This window comes from Pelecanus crispus, chromosome 2 (assembly GCF_030463565.1).
Source record: "Pelecanus crispus isolate bPelCri1 chromosome 2, bPelCri1.pri, whole genome shotgun sequence".
Classification (NCBI taxonomy): Eukaryota; Metazoa; Chordata; class Aves; order Pelecaniformes; family Pelecanidae; genus Pelecanus; species Pelecanus crispus.
Genome location: NC_134644.1, coordinates 26,837,169 through 26,847,184, shown reverse-complemented (window position 1 = coordinate 26,847,184; position 10,016 = coordinate 26,837,169). Strand labels below are relative to the sequence as shown.

The following is a 10,016-nucleotide window of genomic DNA, read 5'->3' as shown; positions in this document are numbered from 1 at the left end:
GAAATGAAGACACATTTCTGCCATGAGGATGCCAGGATGGCAAAGTCAAATAACATTAATTTTTAAATCTGCATCCAGCTTTCTAAGAAATTTATCCCCTTGCATAAGCAAAGCTTAGCAGGAAGCTACATACATAGGCCCACGTTTTAGATTCAGCTGAACAAAATTCCCTTAAAAGGTGACTGTTAAATAGAGTACCGCCTTGTGAATGACAGGTTTTAGTCTGAAGAAGAGAAATCTAAGTAGATCACTCCTCTCCAGTGTAACAGAAAACTGTTAACTGCATCACTGACCAAGTTTAGTGTTTATTTTAAGCTAGTCTTAAATTATTTAAGTAAACAAAAACTGCAGTCACAGTTAACTAAATCAAACAAGTAGATAAAGTGCTGGATGATTCAGAGTGTATCTTTTAACTCCTTTTCTGGAAAATAAGTTAAAAAATAAGAACACTAAAGGCAACTTTCAGAAGTCAATTATTTGCTCACCAAAGTCAAAGATGACATAGAAGTTGTGAGTTTGTCCCAAAAGGAGCAATAATGTCTGAAGAACAGAGCACAGAAATGATGCATCAAATGGAAAGAAAACGTCCGCTTGCAAGATCTCATAAAATTTAAAATAAATAAATACCATAATCCATAAAGTAAAATGCACATTTTATAATTTCTTAAACTTCTTGTATGGGGTTCACAGACCTGAGAATACACCCAAAATAACTCGTCCAAAGTATTCCTTTAAAAAATTATAAATTATTGGTAACAGTTTCTTTAATGGAGATTGCAGGAGTAGGTCCCACATGAGTCCATATATAGCCCTTCTCTGGTCTTGTAGGAACAGTAGGGAAGGGAGATGATCGAGATTTGAAATATTCCGAAGGTGCATGACAAACAAATTCTAAATATTCCATTTTCCTTGGGAGATCTTCTTCTGGTCCTAGGAAAAAAATAAATAATCTTCACAGACTAAATTTAAAGGCATAAAATTGGAGTATGCAGGACTTAAAAATATGCAACAGCCAACATCCCTTAGAGAATGCCTTTTCAATCAATGACTTCCCTGGCAAAGCAGCCTCAAATACTAGGCAAGAAACTTCTACCTTTGTTTTTGCTGGGCTGACCTCCCGCTCCCGCCCCCCCCCCCCCCGCCATTTGAAGCATTCAGTTATTTGAGTGAAGTACTTTAGTTAATATATTTTAAATAGATATTATTTCTGGCTTGCCTGTCAAAAGAACTTTTCTGAATTATTAATAATTTTATAATCGGTAGCAGAACTCTCTCTGCCAGTGTTTGCACACTACGTATTTGAAGTACCCAAGATGAAGATCAGCTAGTTCAGGTCACTTCAAAAGAAACAGCTTGGACTGGTATATCAGGTTTATACTATAACTTTAATTCTATCTATGGAGTAATAATTTGATCTTTAAAGTTGCAAGACTGTAATTGTGCCCGTGAGCACAAATACTCAGATAATCACACTCACGGCAGTAGTGCTAATCATATTATATATATATATAAGATAAATAAAAAAGGTTATTGAAGTAAACGAGATGCTTACAGGATTAGGGTCTAAAATGTGGAAATTGCACAAATTACCTTGACAAGCTAAAAAGTTCATTTAAAAAATACAACTCTGCATTAGTCTAGGCACATATAAGTAGTTGTGCAAAACTAAGGCTTAGAGATTACCTATGATATATGATGCTGGGTCAAAACAGTCTTTGGGGCTGGCTTGCGTAGGAATGAGCCAGGTTAGTGCAGCACTCTTTTCACAGTATTGGTCCTGAATAAACCCACGGATCTGAGCGTAGTATGTTTTTCCATCCTGCTCATCAACCACTGAAACAACATCTCCAATTTGATAGTATACACCCTAGAAGACATAAAACCAGTAATTAAATCAAACAACCTGATTTTAGAAGCTTCACACTCTGATTCCGATTCGTATCTTAAGTATCGGTATCTTAAATTATCTCAAATTACCCCAATCTTGAAAGACAGCCTTAATTCAGCCGCATGCAAAGGAACGGCGGCGTAAGACAGAGTGCTGTCTCACCTAAGCAGTCATCAGCACTACTTGTGCACAATCACCCAATGGCTGGGAGCCTGAGGCTATGCCTCCCGTCTGCAGAGTGGAGATGGTCTCATTCGGTCAGAAGTAGGAGTGCAACAGCACCTTCTAGAAAGAGTAACTGTAGTAATTTCCCTGTGCGTGCGGGGAAAGCAGCTTTCTGTGTATGAAGAAGTTCACTTGTTTGAATCCAAAGGAGCCCCGAAACACAGATCCACCTCCTGCCACCTTCCATAGCGCTCTGTAAAGTGCGAGGCGGCACAGCAAAGGCGACTCACTTCGTGTTACAACAGCGTCGCGCAGCACAATGCAGCGCCTGCACCACCAATATCGGAGTTTGCCAAGCATCATCCAAGAGGCTTTTGTTTTAAAAACAGATTTAAGAGACCTCAGAAACCCCAAACAATCCCCTTCGCAACAACACAGCAAAGTATCAAAATAGAATCATTTTGCATAAAGAGATCAGGTTAAACAAAACTTTTGACATAATTCTTAGGAATTTCTGAAAAAACCAAAAACACACAAGACGACATCAATTCTCTTCCAAACTTGTCAACAGCAAACAGAGATTCATCTGGGATGTGAGACACAAAGCATCAGGTCTCTAGGGAGCACACGGAAGCTCAGTTTACCACTTCTCTGGCTATGCAGTCTCCCAGTGGCTATCCTGACCTTTTCTTTAAGGGAAAAGACATTTCGAATGGTTTGTCTGTACTGCCAGGAAACAAAAGCAAATTGCGAAACTTCAAAACGCTAGTGCCTTGGCATGCTTGTAAAAACGCTCTCAAGCATGGGTGTGAGCAGGCCAGCTTCTGCTTTCATTGCAACAGTCAACAGATCTTGTTCCCAGGGTGTTCGAGACTGCTTGCACCCAGCTCTGAAACAGGAGCCAGTTTAGATGTTAGGGCAGCGCAACCCAACCCCTCCACGGGCAACATTCTCTGCCGACAGTAGGCACAAACACACAAATTTAAATAAACAGCTACAGTCACTTTTGCTTGGCCTCTGCACGGTGAAAGTGAAAAGTTTAAAAACCTCAATTGCAAGGAAAAGGAAGGGAAAGCAGATGCATCTCTTTCTTGGAAGAAAAAAATGGGACAATGACAACTATGTAAGCTACTGTGGTAAACTATCTTGCAAGACTTAATGGTAATGACACAAGGCAGAGCAAAATCCTACACAACTGCTAGGCAAGGAGGAACAGTTTCTGTGAATACAACCCTAGCACTTTCACTATCTGTGGTGATTTCTGAGATTGGAAATTGAAACAGCAAGATCTTTTCTGCAAACAAACTTGCATAAACCATACCTTATAAAAGATTGACTCTGCTGTAATTATAGTGGATACAGACTCAGGAGCCTTGATGGGCTAAGAAAAGAACACAGAAATGGAAAGTCAAAAGCGTTAAACCAACCATGTAATATAATTCCAGGTTGGTTTTTTTTTTTCCTGTTAGACAACATACTGATACATTATCTTCTTGGAAAATTAGTCAACACAAGAAATCGGGTGCAAACATTTCAAACATTCATACTTTAAAACTGAAAACAATAAGGTTAACATTTTGATTCTCAGGATTTTAAATGGAGAAGTACTAAATTCACAGGACTGGTTGCTATTAGCACAACACTCCTTCCTTCAAGAAACGGGTTTCTATTTGCACAAAACTCCTTCCCTCAAGAAAGGAGCTTGAAGGACTGGATGCTGTGCCGACCGGTGAATCAGGCAGGCAGGCGTGCCCATGCTCCTGAGGAATAAACCGACCCTGGCACTGCTGACAGCCTCCTCCTCCTACCCAGGTTTCCGCCTGACTTTGCCACAGGAGCCGCAGACCTCGGCGCTGGGGTCCGGCGCCGCGGCGGGGCCGGGCCGGGCCGGGCGGGGCCTGCGGGCCCGCCGCGGGGAAGCGTTCCCTCAGGGGCCGGCCAGGGCTCCAGCCCCGCCCCGCCGCAGGGCAGCCGGGGCCCTGCCGCCCGCCGGGGCCCTGCCGCCCGCCGGGGCCCTGCCGCCCGCCGGGGCCCTGCCGCCCGCCGGGGCCCTGCCGCCCGCCGGGGCCCTGCCGCCCGCCGCTTCCCATCCCAGCCGCAAAAAGCCACGCACCACCTTACGTTTTTTAACTTAAAGATGTGCCTCCTCCCCTTGCCCTTCGTGGAAACCTTCTTCTCCGCGGCGGGCGCTGACTTGTACTTGGTGTTCCTCAGCCGCGCTGACCGCCGGTGGATCTCCTGCTTACTCTGGGGGGGCGGAAATTACCGAGTAAATAGACGGCGCTGCCCCGGGCGGGAGGGGTACGGCCGGCCCGGCCCGGCCCTGCCCGCCCCGCACAGACCCGGCCTGGGCGAGGCGGCGGGGCCGGGCGCGGAGCGGGGGCTCCCCCCCGGCGGGCTCACCTGCTTCCCGCCGCCGCCGCCGTTGCTGTGCTGGGCGGCGGCCGAGGTGGTGGCGAAGGCGGCGGGCCCGGGCGGCGCGGAGCGGGCCGTGCAGTTGTTGCACAGGATCTCGCCCTGGCCGCCCTTCTTCCACATGGAGGAGGACGTGCTGCGGCACACGCTGCAGGTGGGCTTCAGCCCCAGCGGCATCCTGCGGCCGGCGGCGGGGCCCGCGGCCCCTGGCAGCGAGACGGGGGGGAGCGCGGCGCCGACACCGGCCCCGGCGCCGGCCCCTTCCCGCCGGCGGCGGATGTCGCTGCGGTGCGGCGCGGCGGGAGGAGCGGGGCGGCCGGCGCTGCCCTCTGCTGGCTGCGGCGCCGCGGGGCGGCCTGGCCTGGCCTGGCCTGGCCTTAGCGCCCGCCGCGCTGGGGCCCCGGCACGGGCAGGCGGCTGCGGCCCGGCCCGGGCCTGCCCGTGGGGTTGGGGCCTGGGCCCGGGCCTGCCCGTGGGGTTGGGGCCTGGGCCCGGGCCTGCCGGCGGGGTTGGGGCCTGGGCCCGGGCCTGCCGGCGGGGTTGGGGCCTGGGCCCGGGCCTGCCGGCGGGGTTGGGGCCTGGGCCCGGGCCTGCCCGTGGGGTTTGGGCCTGGGCCTGGGCCTGCCGGCGGGGTTGGGACCTGGGCCTGCCGGGGAGGCTCTGGGGGCAGAGCGGAGCTCCATGGGTCCGTGTCCTGGCAGCGTAAAGGCTGTTTCCCTCAGGAATGGCAGGCAGCGAGTGTTGGCTCTCGGTCCCCAAAGAGAAAGAGTGCCTGTCCCAAGCAGGGCACATCTCTTGCCTCGGCAGAAACCGTGACAGAAAGGGCAGCGGCCTTGCCGTGCCGGCGACAGCCAGTGGTAGTCAAAGGGGAGACCCGATGGGTGCAGCAAACACAGAAGCTGCCTCCGGTACCTGCTCCGTTCCCGTTTGCAGGGGGACGCTGGACTCCATCGTCCAAAGATGTACAGCTGTCCTCCATCGTCCAAAGATGTACAGCTGTCCTCCTTCCTACTCACCAGAAAATCAGGGGACAAGAGATGGACTCAGACAGTCATTCTGGTTCAGGAGAACAGTCACTGTAAATCTCGCCCTCCCCATACGCCAGCTTTGGTCTTCATTAGCCCAACAGCCCCTTTTGGATGGACCCTCAGTCGCGTATCAAATAATTTAAAAGGCTAGGGAATGAACACATGTCTTTGCGAAGCTTTGCCAGCTAAATGTGGGAACCATGGCTCTAACAGTACTTCCTCACCCTGATGCAACTTACATGGCCCTAAGCCATCCTTTATAGACGTTTCTCTACTCTGGTGTTAAGAAAGAAATGCCCACTCACACACAAAGATTTACAGCCTCTTAGTTTCCATGCTTAGCTGTCATCCTTCATCCATAGGTTTTATTTAAACCTTTGGTGCAAATTAAGTTGATTTCTTTTTGTCTTGTTCTCAGTGGACACAAATAATAAATCATTTTCTTCTTCAATAAGATTTTTTACGTAGAGGAAAATGAGCCTGCTAAAATCAAATTATTATTTTATGTAAAACAGAGGCTATTTCATTCAATGGTATTATGGTAACAATTGCAAAAATAATAGATGTAATTTGCAGGGATCTGCTTACAGATGCTCCGCTCGCATTGCAGCGTGCAGTGGCTGGAGGGCCTGTGCCCAGTTGTTGCTGTCCCCGATTCCCACTTGCCTGGGTGGGTGCTGACTCATGGCTGAACCTCTTGCACCCCTTTCTTTCACACCAGCTTTGACTTATCTTGTCTCAGGTGCCAAATTTATTTCCGCATTTTGATTTAAATCCTATTTTACCTTCACTTCCTTTCAAACTGTTCGTAGTTCTTGGGTTGTTATTTTTTTTCTCTGCTTCTTTAATCCATCCCTCTGTAGTTTTCTTTGATTATCTGGCAGATCAGTGATCTCACAGAGTCCTTTAAACTCTTCCCACTACTTTTCTTGCAGCTTCTGACTGCTTTCCTTCCCACCCGCCCTCAGAAGTTCTCCACTGCTGAGGCCCCCTCAGTGCTGTCGCGCTGGCGTGGCATCATGGGTCTTTATAGAAATGGGGTAGAAATGAATGATGCTGTCCAGTTCTGCCCAAGTAAGTACCTACTACTTTGTGAAAGTTTTTATTCTGTGAATTTGATAAGATACAAGTATATTTGTGTATCTATATATATGGATAGCAAGTATATTTGGAAATAGTTGCGTTTTTTCAACTCCAGTTCTACTGTAGCCATTTTACCATCTTCCCTGCTCCCAGCTTCTTCCCTTTTTGTCTTTCCAAAGCAATGCTGCAGTCTTTTCCTTTCCTGCCACAAATGTAGCATGCATCTGTTTTACATATATCTGTATATTCTAATTAAATATGCTACTGTGTATTGTTCTGATAACTCACCCACTGTGATTTTTTCTTCTGCTTTTAAATAATAACTTGTCTAAAAAAAAAATTCTCAAGCTTTATGAAACCTAATTTGAGGTGATAATTTGAGCTAATTGAGTGGGTTTTAGCCAACCGTATTTACGTAATGTTGGCAGAAAGGAGTTTTAATTCAGTATTTCTTGATAAAAGTGCGGCTTCATTAATGACTGTCATTTCAATGGAACCTCAGTAAATGACACCTTAGGATTACAGTGCACTTAGTATGATTATTCTGTTGGCCTTGTGAAAGGCCATTAGAGTTACCATGGTGGAGAGGCAGGGATTGCTGTCAGTGCTGTTTGATCACTCCCTGCCTAGCCTGAAACGTAACAGAAAGAGCAGTGTTTAGGATATTTTGTCAAAAATTGAAAACAGCATGTCTTTTAGTTTAGTTACGCCCAATAAAATTAGCATGGGTTAGGTTTTTTTGTTACTTGATACATAACTGTCTATGTAGGCAATAGCTGAAATACTCTGATTTGAGAGTTGCTAGTTATGGGTAGCAGGGGACAGGGGCTCAGGACTTCTTAAAAGTACCCCTGTCTAGGTTCCTCTCTTCTAGAGATCCCATTTGACAATGTTGACCCTAAATTTTGAGCATCCTCTACAGTTTCCTTGTTCTCCTTAGTAGAACTAGACTGTCTTTGAAGCTGAAGGGGGTTGAAAGGCAACTGTTAGACTGTGGCCTGACTGGAATTGGAAATGCCCGATTTAGCTGAGGGATTTTGCACGGTGCAAGCTCAGCGAAAGCTGGGGAGTAAATCTGTTTTCTTCCAGTTAATGCATATTTCCACTTTATTTTAATTTATTTTTGCCTCAATAAAAGAAAGGGGAGCTCTTGGCTAAGCTCTTTGGAGTCATCAGAACACCTCCCTGCTCTGAGGGACTTCAAATTTAAATAGATGAGACAGAAAAGTGGAGAAAACAAAACGTTGGCTCCACCTGGGGAGCAGGAGCGTGAATGTTAGTGACACGCTGGCTTTTGGGGAGGGTGTTGGTTATCTATTGGAAGTGATGCACATCCACACAGACAGGGCATCTCCTGCTTAAGCAGCTGAATTGCTCTGCAGTGGATTTAACTGCATTGCTTCCTCTTAGCTTCCTACTGTTGTCCTATAGTCTGCTGGCTCACATCTGAGGAATCCTTTATTCTAATTTTGTGCGTGTCACTGTTCCACAGTCAGCTGCGGAGGATGCACCTGGAGTGCTTCTTCAGAAATATTTGTGCTGTAGATGCATGTAATTTGGTATGAATCTGACTGGTGCACTTTGCATTTCCACATGGTCTTGTACTAAGGTTCTGTACGTAGTAGGTCTCTTGTGAGAAAAGCAGGTTTTATTCTCTTAATTCCCATAACTAAAAATGATGCTGTTCTTGAAATGTATTGCACAATTATTACTTGCATAAGTAGCATGCATCTATCTTTGCAACTTCTGGGTCTTAATTACTCATTTAAGTATGTGGTAGAGCCAAGAACTAACCCCAGATTTTGTGAGGTCTTTGGGTTTTGGCCCCTTGGAACACGGCTAGGGCAAGCAATGGCAGAGATAACATATGACCACAAGTACTTTGTTCTTTTAAAGCATGTTAAAGCTGTCTCTCAAACTACTTCATTTGTACTCTAAAATGCTTCTGTGATATAAGAACAGCAAAAATCCACCTTTTAACAGAAGTTAGTATTTCTGCCTTTGTCAGTTCAGGCTCTCAGGACTTATTTTTGTAACAGTTAACAGTTTTTTGCTATTGTATCTTCTTGCAACTGGGGATCCCCTAGTACAGGCTTTCTGCTTAACAGGTTATCTTTACGGGTTGCTGTTTCTGCTTCATTTGAGACAGTTCTTAAGGATCTAATGCTTTGAGCAGTTTTAACATAAGTCTTTGAATTAGTGGTCCCAGCTAAACTGCATGCCACTAAAAATACTTTAGGCTTGGTTTTTAGCCTTTATGACGCTGATGCAATATGATGCTCCTGGGGCGCAACCTCATTTGTGACTTTGGGATTATCTCTCTTTGCACTAGTGGCAAAAGTAGGTACTGCTGTTAACTGTGACTAAGGAAGTTCATTTTTTTAATATATGCTTTTTGTTATACAATGTTTTCTGTTATAGAATGTTTTCACGTCTCCATTATAAGCCAGTATGACAGATGCAAGTCAACACTGATTCCTAACGGCACACATGCACATTCCCACTATGCATGTAAATTAACTTGTTAATCACATAGACATTCTCTTCATTTAATTAGTAAAAATATATAAAAAAGGAGATATGCCAGTTGTATAAGATTTCATACTTCTTTGTGACATCCTGCAATGGCAGGTATACTTGCGGGTACATGAGACAATTTTGAGTATACCTTATTTTCCACAAAGTTTTGCAGCATGTTGATCTATTTATTGGATTCTGCAACCAGTTCAAACTTGCCTAGGATATTTTTCCATGGTTTAGTCCGTGGGTTTTTCCTACACTCCCTGTTTTATTCCTTGTTTGGCTCTGTTAGTGAACTTCAACCTTTCTCTACTTTGTTATTATAATGGCATGTAGAACCACACTCATCCCTATCCGAGTTCACTGAAGTTTCTTCAAAGATGAAACTGGACTGCTGTGCTGTGTTGATCTGGCAGAAGCCCTGTACTCAAGCAAAACTTAGGGGTGACAGGCATGCAAATAGCAATATAATAGGAAATTATAAGAAGACATATTTTCTTTACATAACAAATTGCTATTATGTTTCAGTGTAAAGATTTCCAATGTGAGTCTACAGAGACAATAGCTACAAATGGGTTATGTCCTATTGGAACAGTAGTCTTTAGTATAGTATTTTGATAGTCTATTCAAAGTGCATCTCTGGTGTTATCTCACCCACTTATCTAGTTTAAAACTCTAACACTATTTTGAAGAAGACCTGGTGCAGAAAGTGCAAAAAATTCATCAAGACTGGCTGTGTATCAAGGGAAAGTTACTTCATCTATGTATCTTACAGATCCCCTTCTATAATGAATAAACATTATGTACACCATAAAGGTCTACATCCTAATGTTTCTTTCTGTGCCAAGTGTACTGTGCTCACTTTGTACAAGTAGAGTAAATGTGGTTTTTACTTTGACCATTCAAAGAGTCTACCA

The 10,016-nt window shown here is 45.3% G+C and overlaps 1 protein-coding gene across 1 annotated transcript; it reads right to left on the bottom strand.

Moving 5' to 3' along the window:
• Positions 1-478: 478 nt before the first annotated feature.
• On the bottom strand, positions 479-4,645 carry GATAD1 (GATA zinc finger domain containing 1). The gene is made up of 5 exons (XM_075705317.1): positions 4,457-4,645; positions 4,175-4,300; positions 3,375-3,434; positions 1,684-1,867; positions 479-930 (listed from the first exon to the last, which is right to left on the bottom strand). Exons 1-5 carry the CDS (start codon positions 4,643-4,645, stop codon positions 740-742), a joined length of 750 nt encoding a protein of 249 aa, XP_075561432.1. The 3' UTR covers positions 479-739.
• Positions 4,646-10,016: the final 5,371 nt, after the last annotated feature.

Excerpts from the sequence above, each read along its gene's own strand:
- GATAD1 (XM_075705317.1), bottom strand. The coding sequence starts at position 4,645 with ATGCCGCTGGGGCTGAAGCCCACCTGCAGCGTGTGCCGCAGCACGTCC. Across the intron at positions 4,301-4,456 it reads GCGGCGGCGGCGGGAAGCAG|AGTAAGCAGGAGATCCACCG; the intron begins GTGAGCCCGCCG and ends CCGCCCCCCCAG. Across the intron at positions 1,868-3,374 it reads CAGAGTCAATCTTTTATAAG|GGTGTATACTATCAAATTGG; the intron begins GTATGGTTTATG and ends TATGTCTTCTAG.